Here is a 27829-nt window from a genome sequence, read left to right as displayed (position 1 = left end):
TATTGCAGCCTACCGAAACTATTTGAACCAGCGTCATTAGAGGGAATATTGGATTTGTACAAGGCTCTCATTGACAATGTCTTACATAAAAGTTTTGGAGTTGGATAAAAGAGCATTTAAAAAGTTGGACGGCCTCCTGTTTAAAATAATGTGACCAATAAAAGAGCAAATTGTTGGATTTATTTCATTGGGTTTTGGGAAGCAACCTGATTTATAATATCACAAATCTGTGTTTCTTTGTTTTCAATAAGCATGCTAAAGCTCACAGCAACCAATGGATCTGCTGTAGTTCTTTAATGTGCCTTTGGCATAAGGCCTTGACACACCAAACCAACATCGAATACAACGGCAACAACGGCAATAACTATGCAAAGTGCACAATGCAAAAACTGGGCTGACAGATGCTCAATGACAGCCCAATGTTGGCCAACGAGCAACTGTCAGGTTGATGAGTCACAGGATTGATAGATCAATTAAAAAATAATGACAGAGAAATTGCCTACCCTCTAGTCATCACTGCCTATGCTCAGGCTCATAATATAGTGAAAACAGAACACATCTGGGACTTATTTTACCTAATCATTACTACTGAAATCCACCATCATGTCTCTCAGAAGAACACCACTCTCTGCACTAAACTAACTGCTTGGACCATTCCCTCTATCTCTGTGCAAAACTGGCACTGGTTTTTTTATTTTGGATAGTGTTTGTACTTACTCAACTCCCATTATGTATTAGGGGTCCTTTCACCACAACTCTAAATCCATGTTATCCTGAATCAAATAGTCACGTTGTCTTGCTTTTCTATCAGGGCATTTTTTTTGTTTGTTTTAGTTTTCTGAAAAATGTGTGATGCTGGTGTCCCCATTAGGCCTCTCATCTTGCTTAACCAACAAAACTTCCTTGGACAACCAGCTTTACTATTCTACCATTTGTACTCCTGAAATCCCCTGCCTACAGCAAGACTGAAATCAGATGGAGAGTAAGCAAAGGCAGGTGTGAAGTATGACATACTCATGAGAACAGGTGCTTACCTCTGCATTCAGTCAAAAGGGGAGATTAACCAAAACAAGAGCCGCCTAATGAAAGTACCTTTGACATAAGCATGAAAATATACCCAAAGCTTTGCCCATTCTGGGCCTCTTTGAAGTGGGAGGTTATGCACTGAATACAGGATAAGTGCACTGATGCTGAATCAGAGATCTTTACAGACATGATGTTCATCCTCCTGTCCCATAGCACATAACCAACAGAAAATAAACTAATGGCTCTGATCTAAGACTGTGATACAAAGTGATTAATCTGATCAAATAAAATACACACTCTCAGAAATAAAGGTACAAAAGCTGTCACTGGGACGGTACTGTACCTTTTCAAAAGGTACACTTTTGTACCTTTTAGGTACTAATATGTACACTTTAGGTACTAATATATACCTTTAAGTTACCAATATGGACTGTTTAGATACAAAGGTGTGCCTTTTGAAAAGGTACCGCCCCAGTGACAACTTTTGTACCTTTTTTTCTGAGAGTGCACTGTGCTTCTTTCTTTTTAATTTGTTAAGCATGTGGTTTCATTGGGTAGCACTGTTGATTCGTGACAAAAAGTTGTGTGGAGTTTGCATGTTCGCCCTGCATTGGCGTGAAATTTCCTCTAGATGCTCTGCTAGGGGTGAGTGTGAATGTGTTTTTTTTCTGGCCAACTGTGCAGGACAGCATTTCTCAAAAGCACTCCACTCCCCATTAATAAGATACTGAAGTATGGAGGATGGATTGAATCTCAGTGTGAGATGTTTTGCCCCACCATTTAGAAAACGCAAATGGACCTAAAGGTGAGCCTTGAGGAACCTCAGTGAAAAAACCTCTTTATCTTTAAACTGTTACACAAATGCTCTGCCATTATATTCTGTCTGCTATAGTGCTAAAGAGACAAAGAAATTAAAAATTTTACAAATGCAAAGTCTCAAACTATTTACTGTCATTCACATTGGTTAGTAAATCTTTACAGATGCATGATTTGACAGTTTGCGGAAACACTTGCCGTAATATCCCTTGGCTCGGTGGCGAGTATGCAATGTGCACTTGTGGTGCTTTTATAAATTGTAGTCAACAAAATAGAGCTTGTGTTCATAAACTTCAATAAAGCATGTTTAGGGCCTCTAAAAATTCATGCATAATTCCCTATAACTGTAAACTATCCAATTCACACATGCAATTTAAAGATCCTCTCTGTCTCTGTAAAATGATAGCAGTGCTGTGAAGGTTATCTGCTGAGGCTACAGGAAGGAACCAAGACTTCAGCTTGAATAAGAGCACACACCTCATGTAATGGAGAGCTGCACAGAGAGGTCAGGACCCATCCTCATATCCTTCTCTCTCCACACCAAAGGGGGCCAAGACGCTTCCGATAGACCACTGGATAGATGCATGTGATTCGGGTTGGCGAAGTTAGCATGCCTTTGGTGAAGGATGTTACATCCTCCTGACAGCAAATATAGAGGAATGTTTCTTTTCACGCTGTGTAGTGTGATTACCGGAAGATTCACTTCATAGTTAATCCGGTCAGAGAGGCTTGGAGTTCATAGCTACAGCAGCTTAATCACTGAAACCATTCATTAGAGTCAATGTTTTACCAATGATTTTTTCCCCTGGAGGGCTCAGTGAAACATGAAATGGATTAATATTAATATTTTTCCCTGTCTGCTGCCTTTGATGTTACAATAGTCAGAAGTGGAGGGCATTGGGACTGTGTGTGTTCCTGTGTTGTCATTTGCTGTGGTTCTATGGTCATTAGTCATACAATATTTATGGCTCAGGTAGTTTCAAGTAGCCAGTACTTTTTGTTCAACGCCATGTTTAAAGGTGGGTAAATGTCGCTACAATAACAGACTTGCTTGCTGTAACAGACTAAATGCACTTTCATGTTTACTTGCATACATATGCCAAATATATTCCATTACTTCACCTGAATTTCAATTATAGATGTGAGAGGAGCCACAATTAATAAAATGAAATCACTCAGGAATCTAAAGGCTCGGCCAAGCTCAGAAAATAGTACTTTTCCCATATGAGATGTGAACACATCTCTTTTAAATTGAAATGCCTCAAACAAAACACCTGAATGTCTTTTAAAGTTTCTGCAGTCCAGGAACTTGTAAATAGACAGCAGGTTTTTGTTTGAAAACTCACATACACTAGATGGTCCAGATCATCCTGAGGTGGCTGCATCTGCTCCAGATCATCCCGCGTCAGTGGCATCTGCTCTATATCTTCCTGAGGCAGTATCAGCTCCAGATCCTCCCGAGGAGTCAACATCTGATTTAGATCCTCCTAAACTCCCTGCTTGTCCTATTACGACCAGGGAGGTCATCCTATAACTTCTTGTTTGTCCTGTCACGGCCACAGAGGCCATCCTTGAATCCCTTGCCTGTCCTGTCACGGCCACGGAGGCTACACAACTTTAAAATTGTTATAATGACTTATACTGTCTTTTTACGCGTTGCGTTGCATCGTGAGCTAGAGTGAGCTCTAGCTGGGAGCTAGAGTGATCTCTAGCTGGAGCTGATCCGTGCTGGTCGCTGAGGAAATACATCAACTTCGCGCTGTGGATCACCGGATCGGCTTTCACCATGGACGAAGCGGAGTCCAGCCCGGGGTCGTCACATGTGGTTGCCGCAAGCCCACCGGCCGCGCCGTTCTCAAGCCCGGGCTGGACTCCGCTTACAACTTAGGGTTGTAGCTAAACTCTGCAGGACAGTGGGTCCCCAGGAACAGAGTTGAAGACCTCTGCTTTAAACCATTTCGGGTATTTTCATAAGAATAATGTATATAATGCAACGCTAATCAACATAGCCTGTATCACAGTAAAGAATTGTATAAAATAATACATTTTCTGTCTCATTCTGTGATATGAAGCAACGCGGAACCACAGAAACAAACATAACTGATGTTATATAGTGATTTTGGAGCAAAACATGATATTAATCTCATAAATTGTCATGTAATTGACTATTTAAATTGCCAGTAAAAATTGCCAATTAAATTGTCAGTTGGGCATTGTTTGAATTTTAATGATTCCGCTTATTGATTCATGTTCTTATCGATTCCTACGTTTGATTCAATTAAAAAAAAAACATATTTATCATCCACATTTATTCTAAGTCTTATTGCAAAATATTTCATTGTAGCTGAATACTATGAAGTAACTTGGGCATCATAAAGAACACTTATGCAAGGAACCTTAAAAAATACCATAGCAAAAACAAATAGCCTAACTAATATAAATTTCAAGCATTATTAAAGACAAGTAAACACTCAGTAATTAAAAAAGAACAAATAAACAAATTAGCAATCACACAAATAAGAACAAATTAATTAGCAAATGAAATAAGCAGTGTTTTAAGATTTTCAGGTACAGAAATTGTAATAAATAAACATTACAAATATAGTTACAAAAGTTATTCAGTCAAGAACAGCAAGTGAACTTTCTGTCTTTTGTTAGACTAATGTTATTATAGAGACAGCAGAAGGAATATTAGGCTGCACGTATCCAATAAACAGGTACACATGCGCTTTCTTTCCCAAATCCAAAAAGACATGGAGGACTGTGCAGTACAGAAAACAGCGCATGAGTCTTCTTGTGCTTGAATGGTTTGAAGTAATATTAAAATGCGCATAAAGGAATCAAAATTTTTAACAAGAATCCGATTCTTAAATATCTGATTCCAGAATTGGAATTTGATTCCCAAGCCTAGGTATGGGTTAAAATGTTAAATAAAATGCATTTTTTAATGAAATTTGTGGTTTCATACATTTAGTTGAACTGCACTGTTAAAGTAGGCGAGCTTTACCATTCAACTGAACTGTGTGCATGCATTTTAGACACTTACATTGTTCTTGCTCCGTCCATGCAATAACTGCGTCCTACTATCAACCGAGTTTTCTATTTACTTAAACTGCTGAGTGCTGTAGTAATATCAATGGTATGACCCATTTCAGGAGCAGATTGACGTGGTTACATGGGAACGTAGAGGAAATGTTCTCACAATATTCACTAACATTGTTCCCAAGTTATATAAATGTTAAGACAAAACGCTCTTAAAAATAAAGTTTTGATATACATTCTCATAACGTTGAGAGAAAACGTTCTGAGATCAACATTCTCGGAACATCCTTATGATGTTATTTGTACTTGATGAACGTTCTAAGAAACCTTTTTTTGTAAACCTTTAAATAACGTTATAGGTATGTCAAGAAAACTGGACATTTTAATGTTCTTAGAATATTAAAAAGAAACGTTCAAATAACATCATATCTGGACATTTGAAAAAAAAAATGGACATTTCACCATTTTTTTAACATTTAAAAACAATGTTCCCACAACATTTTTGTAACCTAAATTTGTAACCTGTGATGTGACTTTTTTATTGAGACTGGGTTACTAGTCCAATTATAAACGGATTATTAGGATCCATATAAACACAGCTAGTGTCACCATGAAAAATACGATTGTAAAATTCGAGATGGCACAGGCTTATCCTAATTATATATGTAGAACAGCTCCGACAGTTTGTTGATCTAACATAAAATATCGCCCATCAGCCTATGGAGGAGTTTCAGAATCATTTGGTTCAGAGCAACAGATCCTCACTCAACATCTTGTTGATATTTAATGCGAGTCCCATCCTGATATAGTCTGAAACCGGCAGAAGACTGAACACACCAGATGCGGACATAACAGACTTGAGAGAGCGAGTACAGTTAGCAGCATGTCCCGCAGCAACAGAGTCATGGCAACTCCACAGTCTCACAACTTGAGGATATTTACAGCACTCCATAGTTACGTTTCTGTTTTGAACTTATGTACATATTTCATGGCCATACCGGAGTATCCCATTGCCAAAGCACAATCCCCAACCCGCCACTCTGTAGGAGAGGAAAGAGACCACAGTGTGCTGCCTGCTGTTACATTCCTGCACCTCAAGTCCCCCAACCCTGAGAAATAAAATTCCCATGAAAACAAGAGAGCTTGTAGCACGCCACAGCATTATAAGGCCTCTGTTTGCAGCAGATATCCACACATTTTAGTGGGCTGCATGTACAAATCTATTTAAGAAGTCTGTAAAGCAAACATTGCTGAAAAGCTTTAACATATTGTAAAGTAGCAAGACATGTTCTGAGGTTGTTTTGTGGTAAATTAGTTTAATTAGCATGACATTTGAACAATTCTAAGTAGTTTTTGTGCTAATTTAAAAAGTTGTACACATTAAGAAATAGTTTCTATAAAAAGAATTTTTTTTTACAAAGTGTAGGTCGCTTCCTCATGTATTTCGCCCAGTTTGAAATTATGCAATCCGCAGTGCTTCATTAAACGTCAGAGAAAATCCTCACTCATTGGTAGCCGCCACTGTAGTAGCATAGTGTTGTTTGATAATGCGAAGAGCAAAAATTACACAATGACACATCTTTATTATCGTGCTTTACCAGTGGAGACAACAAGAGAATCAAGTTGCTTCTTTCTTGTTGGATGGGTTGGGGAATTAATTAATCGTGTAGACTGCTGTCCAAGGGGACATGACACTGACATGATACTGTTTACTAAAAACTAAAGCTGAAAACGTTTTATGCGTTTTGGCCATTCATTCACACAACAACAGCATTTTGGGGGCCTGAAAACCATTTTCAAAATGCAAGTTTCTGAAAACAATACCGTTATCATCTCCGTGTAAACTACAAAAGCACAAATTTTTGAAAATGGTGATGTCATGTTCAGTCTATAGGTATGTTTGCAGGCTCGTAGTGTTTCTTTATAAAGTGACATCACCATCTACTGTCCTGGCTTGAATAGTACAGCATTTTTATAATGTTGTTGCCACTGCTCCATAGTGTAGTGGTTAGCACTCTGGGCTTCCAGCAACTCACTCTGGGTTTAAGTCCCAGCTGTGACAGCAAGACTGAGCCATAATATGATGGACCCAGCAGAGGCTGAACAGATTCATGGAGCCATTAGCAAACAAGGAGTCTTGCTTGGAGACATGGCTTCAGAGGCTGATAGATGCTGTGAACCCAATTGGAGAGACTTTTCAACAACTCCAAGCACTCTTGCCTCGAGAACCTGTGGCGATAGCAATATGCTGATTGGTATTAGCGATACCAATGACCCAGGAACCCAAGATTCTAGTCCCTTAGCATTGGTAATCCTGGTACCTGCAAGGGTTTCCTGACTCAAGTTTCTCTCATCTTTGAAATTCAAACTTTCACTTTTGCTTCCGAGAAGGCTCAGATTGCTTATATAATCTCCCTGTTGTGTGATCATGCACTGGATTGGGCCTCAGCCCCCTGGAGACAACAGTCTCCCATTTGCTTATATCTATAGGTGTTCACAGACACTCTTCAGCAGGTGTTTGACCATCCAGTCAGTGGCCGTGAGGCAGCAAGAAGGCTACTAGACCTATGTCATGAAGAACCAATGCAACTGGGAAGGACTTGCCAGTCACCTAAGGAAAGAGAGAGATGCATGAGAGAAAGTCATTGTTTCTACTGTGGCTCACTAGGGGGTGAGGGGATCCTAGTGAGTGGGTCTGCCCAGTTTGACACTCCTCACTCCCGTTTACTTTTGTCAGCTCCCCTTACTTGGGGGGATACTAAAGAAAAGATGATTAAATTGAAAGCATTTGTGGATTCAGGTGCAGCTGAAGATTTTTTGGACATTGAACTGGCAAAGAAGTTGTGTATCCTCTATGAGACTTGTCCTTCATTCTGGAAAATTGAAGCCCCTGATTGCAGAGCTGTTGGGTCTGGAGTGATCAAGTTTAGAACAGTTCCTCTTCATTTAACCATTGAAGCTAACCATCATGAAACAATATCCTTTTATCTTATTGAGTCTTCTAAAGAACCCCTGATCCTGGGTTACCCCTGGTTGCGGCTTCACAAACCTCAATTTTCTTGGGCTTCGGGAACTCTTCTTTTTTGGGGTTCTGCGTTTAAGGACTCCTGCACCCCTCCTGCTTCCTTCGTGGCTGGGAGTAAAGAAATTCAGGTAGCAGTTGGAGAGATGAGTGCTTGTTCCTTGAATAGCCAACTATATTTTACACATATACCCCGTAAATACTATGATTTGAGAGTATTTAGCAAACAAAATGCTACCAAGTTACTGCCTCATAGACCATACAAATGTGCTATTGACCTTCTCCCTGGCACACTCCCTCCTAGAGATCATCTATATTCCCTCTCTGCCCCTGAAAGTAAGACCATGAATTAATATATTCAGGATGCTTTAAAGTTTGGCTTCATTTGCCCCTCAGCTTCACCAGCTAATACTGTTGTTTTTTTGTCACTTAGAAAGATGGTAACCTTAGGCCTTGCATAGACTATTGTGGGCTCAATAAAATAACTATCAAGAATCACTACCCTCTTCCGCTTATGTCATCTGCCCTTTCAGGCCTTCGTTAATGATGTCATGCGAGAGATTTTGAATCGTTTTTTGTTTGTCTATCTAGATGATATATTAATCTTCTCAAACTCTCTACAGGAACACATTCACTATGTCCAACAGTTTCTGAAAAAGCTACTTGAAAATCATCTTTTCATAAATCTAGAAAAGTATGAGTTCCGTGTGTCCATGTGTCGTCTCTCATGAAAGCAACCAGATGGAACCAAGGAAGGTATCTGCCATCACCAACTGGCTTTGCCAATTTCTATAGGAGGTTTATTCACAATTGCAGCACCAATTTCTGCTCATACTAAGGGTTCACCCACTCATATTCGCTGAACTCCTGAAGCTTTGAAGTTTTTTGACAGATTAAAGAAACTGTTCTCTTCTGCCCCAGTCTTAGTACACTCAGACCCTGAATTACCTTTTATTGTTGAGGTGGATTCACCTGAAGTGGGAGCAGTTCTCTCTCAGAGATCAGTCATTGATAAAACAGTTAATCTGTGCTCATTCTTTTCCAGAATCCTGTCTTCAGTTGAAAGAAATTATGATGTGGGTAACTGAGAACTTCTAGCTGTAAAACTTGCACTGGAAGAGTGGCGCCACTGGCTGGAGGGGTCCAAGCATCCTTTCACTGTGTGGACAGACCACAAGAACTTGTCCTGTCTACAGCAGGCAAAGCACCTAAACCCTCGGCAGACTAGGTAGGCCCTCTTTTTTACCCGCTTTAATTTTGTGATTTCTTACACACCTGGATCAAAGAATGTTAAGGCGGACGCCATGTCACACCAGTATAATTGTTCCCAAATGAACCGTTCCCCAGAACTCATCATTCCCAGAGACCGCATTCTGGCACCGGTCCATTGAAGATAATGTGCATGAAACACAACGTGGCACATGTATTCCAGATGAGGTTCCAACAGGATGCATGTTTGTTCCCAAGGAAGCAAGATCTGAGGTCCTTAAATGAGGGCCACACCTCTCCTCTTGCTGGACATTCAGGGGTAAAGAGGACTTTGGATTTTATTCAGAGATGGTTTTGGTGGCCAGAGATGTCAAGAAAGGTTGGATCGTTTGTGCGGGCCTGCATAGTCTGTGCTCAACAGAAGTCTTCTAATCAGTGTCCTGCTGGTCTCCTACACCCCCTGCCCATCCCACAGTGTCCCTGGTCTCAAATATCCATGGATTTTATTACTGGCTTGCCAGTATCTGAAGGTAACACTGTTGTTTTGTGGTGGTGGATCGCTTTTCTAACGCTGCACATTTCATTGCTTTACCTAAACTTCCTTCTGCTAAAGAAACTGCTGAGATTGTTCTTCAAAATGTTGTAAGGATCCATGGAATTCCAGCGGATATTGTTACTGATCAGGGTCCTCAGTTCATGTCTCACTATTGGAAGGCATTTTGGTCTCTGTTTGGCTCTTCTTTCAGTTTCTCTTCAGGTTTCCACCCTCAGTCAAATGGCCAAACAGAATGGGTAAACCAGGAACTGGAGAAATACCTGTGCTGCTTCACATCCCATCAGCCATCCTCCTGGAGTCGGTTCCTGGTTTGGGCAGAGCTGGCATACAACACCTTACGCAGCTCCATTGGTTTATCCCCATTCAAGTGTCAATTTGGGTTTGAGCCACCTCTGTTCTTCAGTCAGAAATAAGAGGAAGGGTTCCCTAGTGCTGAAAGGTTCATTGAACGGTGCAGAGGGTCATGGAAAAAGGGCTCACTTGGCCTTGAGACGTGCTTCAACTCATTACAAGAAGCAAGCTGACAAGAGAAGGATGGTGACCCCACTCTTCAGAATAGGACAAAGGGTCTGGATCTCAGCTAAGGACTTGCCTTTAAGAGTTGAATCCAAAAAAATTGCCCTAAGATTTGTTGGCCCATTTAAAATCACCAGACAGGTCAACCCTGTTACATACCCGTTTGACTTACCTAGATCTATGAGAGTAAGACCTACTTTTCATCTTTCTCAACTGAAACCTGTAATAACCTCTCCTTTGTCTTCTCCAGCTGCCGCCCCTCACCATCCTCACATTATGAGAGATTGTTACATTCAAGATGGCTTGGCCATAGTTTTCACTACTTGGTCAGCTGGGAGGAATATGGGCCCGAGGAGCATACTTGGGTGACAGCACGACACATCTTGGACCCAGACCTGATTCAAACATGCCATCGCCTGCATCCTGACCATCCTGGGCCGTCTGGAGCCGGCCGTAAACGGGGGCCCTGCCACCCCACGGTCTGTCCAGCAGAGGGAAACAGAGAGTGCAAGACCTTCCACAACGTCCTCCTGATTTCCTGTTCATTATTAGCTCAATTATATCACCTGTGCCTGGTTTGTTAGTGTTTGTGTGTGTATAAGACCTGCATTTGGTTGTATTTTTGCTCAGTCTTGACGTTCTTCTGATTAGGCAGATCTATGGTGAATGCATGTTCTCTTAAGACCCATGTTTGGATTACTTAGAAAGACTTTTACACAGATCTTTCTGACCTGCATGTTTGGGAACTATTCTTTATGCTATTGGACATTTTGCCTGCAAGTCATTGTGGATCTGTACCTTCTTCAGCCCAGCTTTTGATGCTTGATTTTTTGTGCTGTTATGCCCCGTCTAGGGGTAGAGCGCAACATGGAGAGAAAAAAAAAAAACCAAGCGTGAACAATCAACTTCTTTTTGTTAATATTTATTTGGGAGTTCTAGGGGAACTCATATTAATGTTAAAAAACCTCATAAAGTGAAATTTTCATGCCATGGGACCTTTAAGAAGGACTTAAAGTAAAGACTGTTTTCCTCAAATCCTGCCTCTTGTGATTATCTGCAAAATTGGGTCCACACTGCTCCATAGTGTAGTGGTTAGCGCTCTAGTCTTCCAGCAACACTCTGGGTTCAAGTACCAGCTGTGACAATTTAATGTATTTATTTATTTATTCAATATATCTCATTTTGTTTCTTACTGAAGAGAGAAATGATGGTTTGGAATGATGTGGAGGGACCACAATAACATAAGAATATCACCGAACTTGGGAGTGGTCTAGTAAATAACCACCCAGAAACAACTTCGAACATTTTAGCAACTAAATAGCAATGACAACCACCTACAGTAATGTGGCAGCAAGTTTTGCACCGGCACTGCCCCTCGTGTTTTTTTCTGAAATGTCAAAGTCTAGTCTGAACTGCTTACTGTTGTTGAGTACATTTTGTCTTTTCTCTCATACAGAACCTCAGGAGATTGACATGCTTCAGGAAACAGCTGCAAGGAGGGAAAAAAATAAACAATTTCATTTCATCTACCATGTTTCTTTCTCTGTACCTGACACAGACGGATTTCATGAGCTTGTTTTGGATTTCCAATAAACTCAACTTCACCCTGTCCTCTTTGTAATTTAGTCTCAACAAAAATTAAATTGCGGGTCGTGTCATATCCTCTGCCCTGCAGGCCTGTCTAGCATGACATCATGTGGTGGAAAATAATTTTGTATCAAAACAGTCTGTTTATATCAGTTTTGTTTTTGCTGTTAAATGCAATGCCAGTCCAAACATGAAGCGCGCGTGCATAGTTTTACACATAACTTGTATGACATCTAAACATTGTTGCATTTCAACAGTATTTGATGAACATTCTAATCTATCATCTGCCAAAGCATCCTGAACCGTCCCGATTGACTGGACAACAACAGGAGTCAAACCATGTGCAGAAACCAGACTTTTCCCCCCTTTTTTTTGTAGTATGATTAATTGAAAGGCTGGTCGACAGCATCTCTTGCATTTTCAAACATTATGAAAAACCATCTGGAATTGAAATATTTTCACCCCTCTGGGTCGCGTGGCACAGCTTGACTCCGGTGGGCTACACCCCATTCTGGCAGTATTTAAAGAGGGGCTCTCTGCTCTCCACTCCAATCCTGTAGTCTGACAGCGACCACAGACACCAGAGAACCAAAACAAACCCGTGGAGTGTGCGCTTGGCTGGAATGGCTGGAACAGTAATCACCAGATCATGCATCGTTCTCTGCTTGCTTATACATACGGTGAGGGAACACAACAATGATATATTCAAAGTAAATGAAGCTCTATTGCTATTAGCACTGTGCAGAATTTACATAAATTAGTTGATTTGATTATGTAGATTAATGATGTATTATTTTACTATCATTTGAAATGACATAACATATATAGTAATTAATCTGTGTGCTACTGTTTGCAGTGTCACAAGTGTAGTTTTAGATAATTGGTCTAATTAGCTTTAATTAAGTGCATTCTAATAACGTTTCCCATAATAACGTTTAATGTGAAGATTGTATAAGTCACTATACTGGTTTGTGCTTGCATGTAATTTTGTGATGCTGAGAACAGTGCCAAGACTCCAGTCTACCATCTGAATTAATGTATTTTACATAATTTTAATATATAAACCAAATATTTATGTATTATATAAAAGTTGTAAATATGTCTAATTTATCATAATTTTTTACTTTTATATTTTCTGTGTACACTGTAAAAATGATTTTTCTAAGTTCGAAATAAAACAAAGATTACTGGAGTACGTTTTACAAGAAAATACTAAAGTTTTTCAACTTCTACTACTAAATATGTTTAATTCACTGTTACTACTTGTGAAATTTACTAGCAATTTCTGAGTGAAAATTGTTTCTACGCCATTTTTCACTGTCGCAGGCACACTTTTTAAACCTTTCATATTTTTCTACACCTTTCATTATTTCAAACATGTTTTATGTGCTGAAATTATGCTAGCGTATTTCCAAAACATCACTATCCAAGTTACAACTGTAATGCATATTATCTCCCCCTTGTGGCCATCAAGAATATTGCATATGGACTGTCTGATCATAGCAGTTAATTTGTCCCAGACAGACAAGAGACATTTTAGAATAATCTTGGGAGTTGATCAAATTATTATTACCACAGATTAATGAGAGAAAGCTTCTGTTGCAACCCTAACATATCATGTTCTATGCAGGCGCTGTGTCAGGACTGCTCTCAGCCTTGTGACTGCCCGGCTGAGAGCCCTTTATGTCCTGTAGGCACCAGTCTAGTGCTGGACGGCTGCAGCTGCTGTAAGGTGTGTGCCCGACAGGCAGGAGAGCCCTGCTCATTCCTGGAGCCATGTGATCATCATAAGGACCTGTATTGTGACTATGGTGTGCTGAGTGACACTGAGACAGGCATCTGCATGGGTGAGTGTAATGTTGCATTTTGGAAAGTAATTGTTAGGTAAAGAGGAGAGAATTCAAATGTTTATGCATGTATTCCACTACACATTTTGTCCACAAGTGGGAGCCTCTTAGTGTTGTCTTATGGCTGTTGCACGTGTTGCAGCTCAAGAGGGTCAGACGTGCGACCTGGGTGGTGTGATTTACCGCAGTGGTGAGATGTTTCAGCCCAGCTGCAAACATCACTGTGTCTGCATGAATGGGGAGATCGGCTGTGTACCAACCTGTGCCAGCAACATACGGCTGCCCTCTCCAGACTGTCCCTACCCAAGACGCATCCAGATCCCCGGCAAGTGCTGTGAGGAGTGGGTGTGCGACCAGATCCCACAGAAAGACACCTTCCAGTCAGCAATGGCTGGTAGGTCAATCGGCAAGTCAACTTTTCTTTCATTTTGCTTCATTATGTTGAAACAGCTGGCCTTTTTGAAATCTCCCAATCTTCCAAAAGCACTCTCATTGGGCCTAAGATAAAAGGGGACCACCTATAAATTAAATATGCTGAAATATGGTCCTGGACCAAGACCATATAGTTGTCGTTGGTGCATGAATTTAACATGCACTTCCTCTTCTTTCAGCATATAGAGAACTGTCTGGTCCGGATGTCCAGCCTGAGAGCGCAAGGGACAACTGCATCGTACAGACCACTGACTGGAGTGAATGCTCTGCAACCTGTGGCATGGGGATGTCCTCTCGTGTAACCAACGGCAATGAGCAATGCCAGCTGGAACGGCAGACCCGCATGTGCATGATCCGCCCCTGCAATGCAGAGCTGGAAAAGGACATCAAGGTAAGAGAGCACTAAGTTAAACCAAACATATACTGGCCTTGTTCTGCTCTGGCTCGCTAACCGACTGTGTGACGTAAATTTCATCTTGAGCACTGATAATTTGAGCACTCAAAAACAAAAGGTCCTCTATGTAGTGTGCGTACACCCATGCGTCAGTCCGCAATCCCAAATCAATAGAGTACACTTCTAAAAAGGCTAGCACACTCAATTGTGGGTTATGGAACATGGAAAATTAAATATATCCTGGCCTTAAGGCAAGAAACTACAGAGCCCTGAAGATGGCATGTGAAAAAAAAAGAAAGAAATTGTGGCCACGAATTAAGAATTTGTTGATTTATTCCCTCGTTTTTGGTAACTCATGGTCACATTGTACTACTTTGTTCACTTGTTTTAACTGGATTAAATTCTGTCAAGTCCTAATTTTTAACCAGTTGAGTTTGAGTGGGAGACGTTTATTAATGTCTTTTTATTTTAATTTTATTTCGTTACTTATTATTTTTTTATTATTATCTGTTATGTTACACATGACATGGATTAGTTTATAAAATTTCAAGTCCAAGTCCAAGTCCGAGTCTACTCTAGTCTGTCCAAGTCCAAGTTCATTTAAAACTGCAGTCTGAGTTGTAGTTCCCAACTCTAAACTAAACTAATTAGTTAATCATGCTAGTTAAACTGTCACCATGTTTATAGCTATTTAATGGCACAGACTTTTGAAAGTAAAGCCGAAGGTTTACCTCCCATGTCTGTGTTTGTACCGACTCACAGAGTTTGCGTGATGTAAATTTCCATCCTCAGCACAGTCCACTGATATCCTAACACACCAACTGCATGCAGCCTGCACAGACAACAGCATATATGCAAGTGATTTGAGATCTTGAAAAGAAAGAGCTACTAGATCAGGGTTGTCCAATCCTGTTTCTGTAGGGCCACTGTCCTGCAGTAGTTGGCGATAGTCACCATTTTCACAAATACACATTTTTGTAGCTTACATTGAGACGATAAAGGTATCGTTTTTAAAAACTTGCACTTTAAAACCAGTTTTCAAAAGTTTGCATTTTTAGACCACCAAAACGGCATTGTCATGTAAAGGAACAGTCAAAACATATAACATGTTTTCCATTTTTAGTTGAAAGTGGTGTTGATTTTGTTTTTGGCCTTTTTTTTTCATTAAACCCATAAAAAAAAACATCTCAAATATTAATAGCCCACCTCTTCCTCTTTATAGAGAGGGAAGAAGTGCGTGCGGACCCCAAAGAGCCAGCGTGGGATGCGTTTTGAACTGTCCGGATGCCAGAGTGTCAGGCTGTATAAGCCGAAGTTCTGCGGGGTGTGTACGGATGGCCGCTGCTGTACGCCTCACGCCACCATCACGGCCGAGGTGGAGTTCCGCTGTCCTGAGGGAGACTCCTTCAGGAAGAAGATGATGTTCATTAAGACCTGCTCCTGTCATCACGACTGCCCCCGTGAGAACGATATCTTCCTCGCCTCAAACTCACGGAGAATGATCGGGGACTATGATAATGACATGTGAGGAGCTGTCCGGTGTAACACACACACACTGATGATCAAGCACATGTGCACATGAGGCAGCTCCGTGTTTTACTGGACCCTGAAATTCTCACGTCACGTGAGCAAAAAAAAAAAAAGAGAGAGAGAATGTTTGACATGAAGTGGGCATTGATAATGGCCCCGCAAACTTTTCTTCTCGTTTTGTATTTTGTGAAGCTCTGAAGTCATCTGGCTGTTTTACTGGTCCTGCTATAGAAGACCTAAAGCACTGAGAACTTTGTGTTAATAGAACAGTTTACTCAGAAATTACAGTTCTGTTATCATTTACTCGACTGCATGTTGTTTCAAACTTATAAACGCTTTTTTTTTTTTTTGGAACATAAAAAGAGTTTTTGGAGAATCTTGACACAGCTCTTTTCCATACAATGAAAATTAATTCCACATCTGTAAAGCTCAGAAAAAGGAGCACGTAAAAAGCACCACAGAACCAAAACCGAACTATAGTCCATACCAGTGTTTCACTGTATTCCAGATTCTGAATCCATGCTATAATTTGTTATAAGGAACAGACTAAAATTTAAATCGATTACAATTTGGTCACTATACACTGTCATTGTACAAAAAAGCTGCATGAAGATTCTTTAAAAATTATCCTTTTGGCATGATTTTGGAATAGTCTGAGATTAAGCAATTACATATATTGATGATTTTTTTATTTATTACTTTGGTTATTTTTTGGGTAAACTATTCCTTTAAGACATTGTGGACATGAAGTACTTAATTAAATAATTCATATAATGAGTTAATTTCAAGAACGTTTTCCTCAATACAGGAATAGACTGAAATGACAATAATGTAATCATACACTTGATATGTATTGTTTCGTTTAATTTGTCAATTGGGTTATCATTATTTACGATAATTTTTTACCTTACAACAAGGAATAATATTTAACAACTGACCTTAATAATTTTATACTTAATTGAACCCAATCTGTCAAGTACGAAAATCACTAATGAGTTCCAAAGTATTTTGGGAAGAAAACACTCCAGCAAATGAGGCTCAGATAATGAGATACTGCCTATGTTGTTTACTGTTTATTTAATAGGAAATGAATGGAAAGGAATTGAACAATGACGAATACACCTTGTGTAAATACTGTAAGAAGACCGTGTACAGATTGTACTAATTTATGTAGCTGTCGTTTAACTCTTAAATGTAGTTTTGTATGTGTACTGTATTACTCTGTGTTCACTGTAATCACCTGGCAATGATACCAACGAGTTCTTTTCTGATGCACTTTTATTTTCCAATAAAGAAATTATATTTTTATATATATTCTGTGGATTATTGATTTTTAAAGTCACTTTATATGGCAACAATAAAAGGCAAATGTACATTTAATGTGATTAATACATTTATGTATTAATCACATTAAATGTACATTTGCCTTTTAGTATTAATAGAGTTACGTCTAAAGAGGTAAAAGTGCTCTCATGGCCCTGTAATACCCAATTATATAATACACTCGCTATGAAAATACTATGAATCTGTCTTTTCTTTGTTCTTTGTTGTTGTAAATAAAAAAAGTAACCTTAACATATGTTAAAATAATGGTAGCTAAATTAATAGTTGCAAATGAGATTTAAAATAAATATTTATTGATTTTAATTGTTTTACTAATCTTTTCACCTAAATAATCAAATCAGAAATTAAGCGTTAGTGTTAGTTCTGGCAGGTCACGTGAGTCAAGCTTGCATCAGCTGATTCTCAGCTGATCACATCTACCTATAGGAATACGACACCTATCGCGGCATTCCTATATAAGCTCTATTCAGTATTATTCGGATTTAAATATAGTCCAATTATTCTAAGCAAGTACAAGCAGCGCTTTAAAAAAAAAAAAAATAATACAATTAAAAATACACGTAACTACAGTCGTTTTCCTCTGGTTCCTCACTTGCTGAGCTTGGGGTGATGCTTCCCCCATAAATATATTATTAAGCAACATTTCCTGCTAAGTTTCAATTTCATTCTCATTGTTTAATGCTATGTTGGCAAATATGCTATTGTCCAGTAACATGTTGGTTTGCTAGGCACGCTGTTGCTTTAGGCTTATTGGTTGTATTTTGACGCACTGGTAACTTTAACTTACCCAGTTAAACTTTCCACAGCTGAGGCTTGTTTTTAAATCTGTTTAAGACTGTCTGATATGAAACAGGCTTGCTGCTTAAGGCTCATCTAGTATTGAGGACGCTGTTTCATTAAACACATCCTATATGTATGATTATTTCAATCAAGCTGTGTTTAAGTCCGTGATATGCTGTTGCTTAAAGCTATAATGGGCAGGGAGGTTTTTTGCCAGAACAGAACCATACTGCCAAACCAAACTTTATGCTACGTATCTATCATTTTGACGATAGTGGTCCTGACAGAAATTTGTTTTTGTACTGTCAATTTTGAAGTTTACATTAGATAAAGACGAATTAGCAGGAATTCTAATCATTACTGTCTATATTTCATTCTGCATCTATAGTGTATTTTGTAGAAAATATGTTAAGAAACAACAATTCTAATCAGGAAAATTTTTATTATTAGAGTAATGTTTTACTTTTTGATTTTGTATTAGAATTTATTGTGACATTTTTATTGAAAGGTTCATGTTATGTCTCTAAATTTTTACTTTGGAGCAATTAAATGTAATTCCTAAATAATTTAGGAATGGTGGGAATTTCATACTAGCAGAAAATTTTCTTTCCAGATGTGTGTGGAAACAGAGAGAGATGGTGCTTAATTTATATTTCTGGCAGAGGCTCAGGATGCTCTGCTGTAGTTGTTGTGTTATTGAGGTTGGCACACAGGCAGGCGGCTCGTTCAGCTAATCTGCAGAGTGACTGTATATCTGCAGCTGAGACAGTGACTAATATAGCACAAAATTCATTTACACTTGTCCATCTTTTTTAATTTAAAAATAAATAGTTACAGTGAGACACAATGGAAGTGAATGGGGCCAGTTTGTCCAAAACATTACTCATCGTGTCAAAAGTAAAGCTACACTAAACACACTAAAGTTATTTTTGTGGTAATTAATATAATGCTACAAACAGCTTAACTTGTATTGAATGCAGAATATTCCTTCAAAGGGAGAGTTTACCACAAAATTTGAATTCTGTCATCATTTACTCATCGTCATGTTAATCCAAACCCATAAAACTTGAGCTGGATGGTATGGATGTGCACTGATCAATGTATTTATGAATAAAAGATTAAATTAAATCCCCATATAAAGTGTATCTCTTCAGAAGGCTTGGATTAAACCATTTGATTCTTATGAAAACGTTTACAGCATTATTTCTGGAACTATTTGAAGCTTTACATTTTTGACCCTTCCAAGATGTATATGTGTTTGAACGGTGAATTGGTGCCGTCAAACCGAGAGTTCAGACAGCTGATAAATAATCCACACTAATCCAGTCCATCATTTAACATGTTAAAGTGAAAATCAGTGTGTTTGTAAGAAACAAATCTATTATGTTTTAACCTTCGCTTCTGGTCAAAATACGAATCCATAGTTCAAGCAACACTTCCTCCAGTAAAAAAAAAAAAGTCACAGACATATTTGTTCGGAACTGTTTTCACTTGTAATGGTGTTTGATCTGTGCATATTTCTCTCCTGACTCAGACAATATGACTTTTTCACTGGAGAAAGCAATATCATGAACAGAGGACTCCTATTTTAGGTGGAAGCAACAGTTTAAAGATGAAAAATGTCTTAATGATAGATTTGTTTATTACAAACACGCAGCTTTTGAATTACTTACATTACTTGTGGATTATTGTGATGTTTTATCAGCTGTTTGGACTCTCATTCTGACAGCACCCATTCACTGCAGAGGATTTATAGATGAGCAAGTAATGTAATGATACATTTATACAAATCTGTTCTCAAGTTTTCATTTTTTTTTTAACTATTCCTTTAGTTGACATGACAGTTATTTCATAATGCAAACACGAATGAGTTCTGAATGAATAGAGGCTTCATTTTCATTATGCAAAATATAATTTTCTTTTGATAGATGTATGGGCAAGGTTTTGTAGGGGTCCCTTTGTGGAGGTTAAATGTCTTGATCAAGGGCTCAGTGGTAGTCCATAGATTAACCCTGCTGAGGTTTGAACTTACAACCAGTTTCCAGATCTTTTACAACCACAATCACCCACACAGCAGAAAAGGAATCGTGATTTGAACATCAGAGAGCTGTGACGCTCGCCTACGAAAGAGCACAGCGTCGACTAAAAAACAGTATTATTCCACTGGAAACCCACCGAACGGGGATAAAGGACAGCGCCTTTTCTTCGCCTCAGGTAAACACTTACCTTACACTTATGCCGGCCGGTCAGAATTGTGAAGGTAAATATCACTGACTAGCGTTATTTCGAGTACAGCAGAGGTGCGACTGGTTATTACTGAGGTGTGCTGCTGATTGACAGATAATGTTGCTATAGTTACAGCAGTGACCGGTAAGAGCGGTTCGCGCCTTCAGCTGGATCAGCGCGCGCATAAGACCGATCCAAATAAAACACACGTAAGACATTTCCAGCTGGATTTATTTGCGGAATTAGATAGAGACGAACATTCTGCTCATTGTTAGCACGGTTATTATTGCATTATTCTGGCGTGAGATCTGTCATTCCGATGCGGTGCTGAATCGCCGTTGTCATTTTATGTTTTTATTTGGTAATATCCGACCAATTCGATCAGTTTAAGTCGTGTAAAACCGATTTGATGCATATGGTTCCGTTTCAATCCGTGTCAGCGGCTGTGAGTTATGTAATGCATGTGCATTATTATGGTGTTATTTATCGTACTGCAGAGAAATTAGCAATCTCTCGCCCATCTCCCCCTCACTTAAATGTCATGTGGATGTAAACATGTGCTTGAGGGGAAGAGTAGTTTAATGTAAATGAGCAGTATTTAGATTTTTGTTTTACAGCTGTTTTTAGACATTTGTGCATGGTAGTCTCATGTGTTCATGGTGAAAATCATTGTTTGAAGCATCCAAGTGACTAGAGTATTCGTACATGACCTTTCGAGGTCATACGACTCCCTTAATGGTGTGAATTCTGATAGCATTGTACAGATGTGGCTGAAACCATCACTTTGGCTCACCAACCCCTGAAAAATGGGTTAAAATCAAAACCCTGGAAATACAAACTTTTTTATGGAACACGTGTACCCTACAACAACTTTTGAGACTCCATGACCCTTTGAAACGTGTTACATCACAGAGTAGGAAAAATAGGGAGAAGGGGAGAAGACGGATGTACTAAATGCATTATTAATGACCAGAGAGTTTTTGCTTTGCATGTGTTACTGCATATAGCAAACAGCTCAGTTCCAGTCAAACAGGTACAAAGCACTAAGAAACAACACATACAATATGCTGGGTTCATTCAGAGGGATGGATGTATAGTTAGGTCATGTGAACATATGTAATGTATTAAAGTGCAGGTACATTAGGGTCTGGGCATACACTAGCCTGGAGGTTTATGCACTCAAAGTAGAAATTATAGTGGGGAAAAGCTCAGGTGGGCATTGTTTTATGAAGTGTAGAGTAGCTGGAAGCGGTGGTAAGTCTGTATGGGTTATTTTTAGTGAGATATTTTAGTATTACAACTGTTTTTTAGTGTTAAGCTTGAGATCAACAATGTGCTTTAGTGTTTTTGATGTGTTGTTGTAGGGTGTTGTCTTCGTGCTGCTTTTTTGACGTGCTCAGTATGGGATTTCATCAGCATTGTTGTTTATGAGTCCAATAATAGCCGTGTCGTCTGCTTATCTGAAGATTTCATTGAGCTGTGATGGAATGTGAAGTGGTTTGTTTAGAGAGAAAACCGCAGAGATGAATGTTAAGTTCTTAAAGGGGTCCTATTATGCTTTTTCACTTTTTCAACGGGAGAGAGGTGTTGTAATAATGTGTTTTTCGAACAACCTAGTATGAGAGCCTGTTCTAGTACACCCCCAATACAAAATCAAGACTTTGTAAAAGAGCATAATAGGACCCCTTTAAAGCTGAATGCTGATTGTCATATTCACTGCTGTTCAGGGTTTGAAACTGTAATCATATGCAGTTCTTTTCCCATCATTTTATGTCTGATATTTTACCGTCTTTCATTTATATAGTTCAGCACGTAATGTAGTATATGAATTGATATTTAAGCTTAACAGATTAATACTTCTGTGACAGTTTTCTAGTTCTTTGACAGAGAGGCCCTTAAAAGTCTTTGGACAACTAAGTCATGCATAACAATATATACACATCACTTCATTAGACCAAGAGGCATGCATTTACAAAATAAATGATAAAAAATGTATTATATAAATGAATAAAACGTTATATAAATTCAAAATTACTAAAATAATTAAAATAAAAGATATGTTGCTTTTCTGTTAAACAATGACAATTCTGTCATAATTTTGTGATCCTTATATCGTCCAAAATGGTATGACTTTCTTTCTCCTGTGGAACACAAAATAAGATATTTATGTTGGTAACCAAACAGGTTTGGTGACCATTGACTTTTATTGTAAACAAATAAATACATTTTAAAAAATAATAATAAAAACTGAGGCATTTTAATATCTTCTTTTTCAAGAAAGCCATACAGATTTGGAATTACATGAGTGTGAATAAATGATGCAGAATTTTAATTTTGGTATGAATTAATATGATTCTCTACACCTGTGGTTACTCTCCTAGTACACCTGTAATGAAGAAAAAAAACAAACAACAGTTGACAGAGCTAAAATTTACATAAATTACTCATAAAATCAGCATTTGAGTCTTTTTTTTAGATTTTTGGTTTAGGTATTTAATGCACTGGCATTCATTCAGTTTAAGTGTTACTCTAGTATGAAAAAGAAGCAGCATACTTAGCATACCTTTAAAAACTAGTGCTTATGGAAATAATATACTTTAAAAGAACATACTTGCAAACTCAATGCAATGTTTTAAGACACTTAATTTCATGTTATTTACAATAATAAAAAAAAAACGCTATATAGTTTAAATTCATGTTAAATGCAATTAGTTGAACTTCAGCCGAAGAGTCCTTTTTAACCCACTTAAGTAGGATTTAAGTTAATCTTTATATGTAATTTCATAATTATTCTAAATTGTCTTTGAAATATGGTTACAGTGTACTGATGAATGTACTAAAGCATTTGTGATAAACTTCAGTACACTTTAATGTAATTTCTACTGAAACTTGTACGTCATGTATTTAAATATTATATGTAAATACACATTTATAATGACGAAGTTGCAATTTAGTTTTTTTGCCCCATAGTTGAAATTGCCCCATAGACCACTGTATGTGTGTAACTCTCAACATGTTTTTTTTTTGTTTCTCACAACAAGGATTACCGTAGCCTTTTCATCCTGATGAATAATGTTTGTGGTGAATTCTTAATGTAATGGCATGCTAATACTCATTAGAAGATGAGAAGGGTCATACAATTGTCCGTGTGTTTTGTGTATGTTTAAAGTCAGATGAAATAGCATTGTGTGCGGAACAGAGTTTAAGTTGAGTTATTTTTCTCTAAAAACCTTGATCAAGTCATGTTCTTTTGGAAATGGAATTCAGGGGAGCAAGAAAGGCAGTGGAGAACAGCAGCATCAGGATAATGAAACACTAGGCACCTGTCTTCAGCTTAATGGGGTTTGGTTTCATTCTGGGCAACATTAAATATTGAACATTACTAGTGAGTGATAAGAATAAGAGTATTTATAGAGAGCTAGCTCATATTTCACTTTCTCTTTTTTCTCTACTATTTTTTCAGTCTGCTGAGGTAGAGAGAACTATCAAAGTTGACTGGGTTTAGAGTAGCACTTGGAAGGAACAGAAAAATCCTTATTACATTGTTCCCTTTAGTACGATTGACCACACTTTAAATTGGCACATGACTATTTATTGGTTTAGTGCAGTGATGCTCAACTAGGAAGCAGCAAACTTCTAAGGGAGCCTCGAGATAACTTCTTCACCCAAGATGACTAGCTCACCCGAAAACGAACATTTGCTGAAAATGTACTCAACCTCAGGCCATCCCAGATGTAGATGAGTTTATTTAGTAATCAGATTTGTATAAATGTAGCATAATATCACTTACTCACCAGTGGATGCTCTGCAGTGAATGGGTGCCGTCAGAATGAGAGTCCAAACAGCTGATAAAAACATCACAATAATCCATACCACTCCAGTGCATCAGTTAATGTCTTGAAGTGAAAAATTGTGTTTTTGTAAGAAACAAATCTAAACAAAGACATTTTTAACTTTAAACCATCACTTCCAGCTAAAATACGAGTCCATAATCCATAATAACGTGAAAAAGCTTGCTTGCTTGATCTGTGCATATTTCTCTCCTGATTCAGAGATGACTATTCCACTAGAGAGAAGCAATATTATGGATAGAGGACTCTATTTTAGCAAAGGATTGAAGTTAGACAATTTTAATGATGGATTTGTTTCTTACAAACATTTGTTCATTATTTGTATCAGCGGTTTAAACTCACTGAATTCCTAATTTTAAAAGTGTGGTTTCTAGACCTAAGAATTATGTAAATGAATAAAATAGTAAAGCGCCATAGGTATTTAATGACAAATACACATTTTTTTCTAGTTATACCAAACTATACTTTATGGTGTAGAAATTGTGAATAAAATAAATTTTATCCCCCCAAAAATTCCAAGAAATCCCTAGTGACTGGAAAAGTCATGGGGCCTTTGAATATTGTTGTAGACAATGAAGGGCTTTGGAGTCAATGTTTTTTCATGCAGAAGTGAATGGAAATGTCTTTGAAATCAAACTTTTTTAAATAAAAAAAACAAACAAACATTTATTACCATAAACGCAGGCCCAAGAATATCCAAAATTTAAGAATATTCAAAAATGAATGTCTTTCAAGTGTCTATTGAATCTCAATGGCTTCATTGCGCACATATAAGGGGGCCGGCAGACAGAGTCCAGGGAGGAGACGATGGAGGGAGGAGCCAGGGAGGAGACAGGAGGGCCTTGGAGTAGGAGGAGCCCAGCTGGACCCAGGCCACAGCCATAATGTCGACCCACGGTGGAGCCGACGGAGGGAGGAACCATGGAGGAGGAATGGCCGCCGACTCCAGGGGGCCAACCAACGGTGGCGGAGCAGCATTTGTGAGCCTCCGGGCATTCAGGGCTAAACTCTGGATCGGGAGCCCCCACTTGGCTGAACACGGGAACAGGATGGCGCTCTGGAGGAGCGGGCACCGGAGGGCGCTCTGGACTGGATTCGGGGACTGGAGCCCTCTCCTCCTCGGTGTGGCACATTCGCCGCGTCATACTCAGCTCACCCTCAGCCGCGGTGCAGGGGGCGGAGCTCCTCTCCGCGCTCACACCGTCTGCGGCTTTCTCCCTCATGACGGGCATTGTCGCCGGCTCTTGCACCTGGTCTGACGGATACAGCTCTACGTCCGGGGCGATCCTTTGCTCAGTCGCTCGGCTTTGCGCTGGCTCGCTGCGGGAAATGGTTCTCCGTCTACGGTGGGCTCGGGCTGATGCTCCGCATCGCGGGAAGATGGTGGGCTGGGCTCAGGGTCTGGAGTGGATCTGACGAGATCATCCACGGGGTAGGATAGCGATCCGTTTCTCGCCAGAGTCCACTCCACGAAGGCAACAAAATCCTCTCGAGGACCATCCTCAGACGACGGCGCTCTGCTTGCGGTGTTCTGGCTCGCGTCATAGAATGAGTGGAGCGCGTTGTCCAGGTAGCTGGTGGTGCTAGCTAACAGCCGGAACAGTCTTGTATGGTCCTCGAGAGATCTGTCCCTCTGCTCCAGCAGGAGGAGAAGGAATTCGGGGCGAAGGAGGGGATCCATGGAAACAACGGAACAAAAGAAAACACCAAGGAAAAAACGGAAAACAAACAGAGGTTACGGTCTTTGGTTGGGTCTTCTGTCACGGTACGCTGTTGGAAGGAGTACTAGGGAAACAAGGAGTACAATCAATGGTTTTCTGCCAATATATATATATATATATATATATATAGTGACAGATAAATAATGATTAAAAGAAAATAAACAAAAAACAAACCAAGTATACTTTTATATGTTATTATGTATTTCTGATAACTTTTCTCTGCCTTTTGTTTCTGTTTTGACATCCTGTACTGGATCATCCTTCTTTGGCTGCTGATGTCGTTGGAAATGACCCGGTGTGATTTGCGGTGAGTCTGTCAATTTACTTCTTAACTTTATGCTTCCTACAGTGAACTCACATTTCTTTAATGAAGTGTGGTATCAGTCTTCCCTGCGCTAAATACTGAGTGTGTAAAGCAGCATTAAAGAAAAAATGTGTGCTCACTTCTGCACTGATTTCATAATACTTGCTGTTAAGAAAAAGACTTGGTTAATAAAATTGCTTTTAAAACAGGTCTGAGACAAGACAGATGGAATCAGATCAGTGTATCTGTGCTTTCAGAGATGAGGCCTGAAACACAAAACCTCAGGCTGGTTATCAGCACATCACTGAAAAGAAGTAGCACGCGGGTCTTCATGCGGAGAACTCTGCTCATTTTTTCTGCATAATGATGCATTTCAAAGTTAACGACCAAATGGATGTTTATAAAAGCTTGCATTGCTGTTGCAGATGAAATATAACAGATAACATTAAATAAATATTATTTTACCAGGTTAAATGTTGATTATTAGTAACTCAAACCCCTGTTTTTAAACCTCTCTACTTAACTGTTGGTTGCGCACATCCACCATGTTTGTAGTTTAATGCTTTTTATTCCTACTTGTAGTTCTAAACCAAATAATTCATCAAAGCGCAATGGATTGCGGGCAATATTAGCCATTAGAGTGTGCACGGATCCACACGCCATCTTGTGCCGACTAAACTGACTTGAACGCACCTGACGTCGTAATTACGGCTTGTCAACTCGTAAGTACGAACGTCCCAGGAGGACTTGAACGCAGCATAAGCCATATTTTACAAGTGAATGAGTTCATTGAGTCATTAGGAAGCTATGGTATATGAATGTTTGAGTCAATACCATTCATTTTATATGTTTATTTGTTATTGACAGTGTAAAATTTATGTAGGATTTTATTTTATTTTTTTAACTGTAAAGATTGCAAACTGGGTGAAAATCTTATTACTGTTTGAAATGAAAGCTGAAATAAAATCATCAGGCTATTTCATCCATTTTTGTTCCAATTTAGTTCTTAAAATTAATTGTTTCAATTTTGGTTTGGGTCTTTGGGCTTTTGTAGTCTTTAATGCTGTGGTCTTGCCTTTGATTTATCATTTGGATAAATGTAAAAGTTATTATTATAATTTTTTTAAATTTAGCACATTTAACACCAGCTTAATTCTAGCCTCTCTCTTCACAATTTATACCATTTTAATGCAATAACTTAATTGTTTAGCCTATATGAGCTTATGCGCATTAAAATATATCAGACATATTAAACGCTTCCCTTAATTTTCTTAGGAATGCATATGATAGCGTGTTTTATGGTGCAGGATAGAGATATATCATACATTATTTGCTTCATCTTGTGACCCAGAGATAAAAAATGACCACATATTAGCACTCATGTAATTCTAAATACTATCAGCAGATGTCAGCAGAGAGTCAGATGAGGAAATGGGGAACAGGTGGCCACTGGCTTGAGCTGTGGATTAACATCATGCCAACAGAAAAAACAAAAACCACAACCAAACACACACACGAAAACATTATTCATCCCAGGAGGACACACTGAAACTCAAAAACACCCAGCAGAAGAGAGCATGTACAGTGGATGTTTTCATCACATCAGCCTTTTTTTTTTTTTTGAAA

The 27829-nt window shown here is 38.8% G+C and overlaps 2 protein-coding genes across 2 annotated transcripts in view; both read left to right on the top strand.

The window, feature by feature from the left end:
• Positions 1–12334: 12334 nt before the first annotated feature.
• On the top strand, positions 12335–17271 carry LOC107689532 (connective tissue growth factor-like). The gene is made up of 5 exons (XM_016487547.1): positions 12335–12454; positions 13405–13621; positions 13764–14027; positions 14233–14444; positions 15670–17271. Exons 1-5 carry the CDS (start codon positions 12398–12400, stop codon positions 15973–15975), a joined length of 1056 nt encoding a protein of 351 aa, XP_016343033.1. The 5' UTR covers positions 12335–12397; the 3' UTR covers positions 15976–17271.
• A 2957-nt stretch (positions 17272–20228) lies between these two features.
• Positions 20229–27829, top strand: part of epb41a (erythrocyte membrane protein band 4.1a) — an 86769-nt gene continuing 79168 nt past the window's right edge. The window contains exon 1 of the mRNA XM_016487545.1: positions 20229–20315. The gene's annotated coding sequence lies outside the window, so the exon portion shown is untranslated. The remainder of the gene's footprint in view (positions 20316–27829) is intronic.

This window comes from Sinocyclocheilus anshuiensis, unplaced genomic scaffold (genome assembly GCF_001515605.1).
Source record: "Sinocyclocheilus anshuiensis isolate Anshui unplaced genomic scaffold, SAMN03320099.WGS_v1.1 scaffold369, whole genome shotgun sequence".
In the NCBI taxonomy this organism is placed as follows: domain Eukaryota; kingdom Metazoa; phylum Chordata; class Actinopteri; order Cypriniformes; family Cyprinidae; genus Sinocyclocheilus; species Sinocyclocheilus anshuiensis.
The sequence above is the reverse complement of the archived record's forward strand: the minus strand, read 5'-3'. Positions and strand labels throughout refer to the sequence as shown.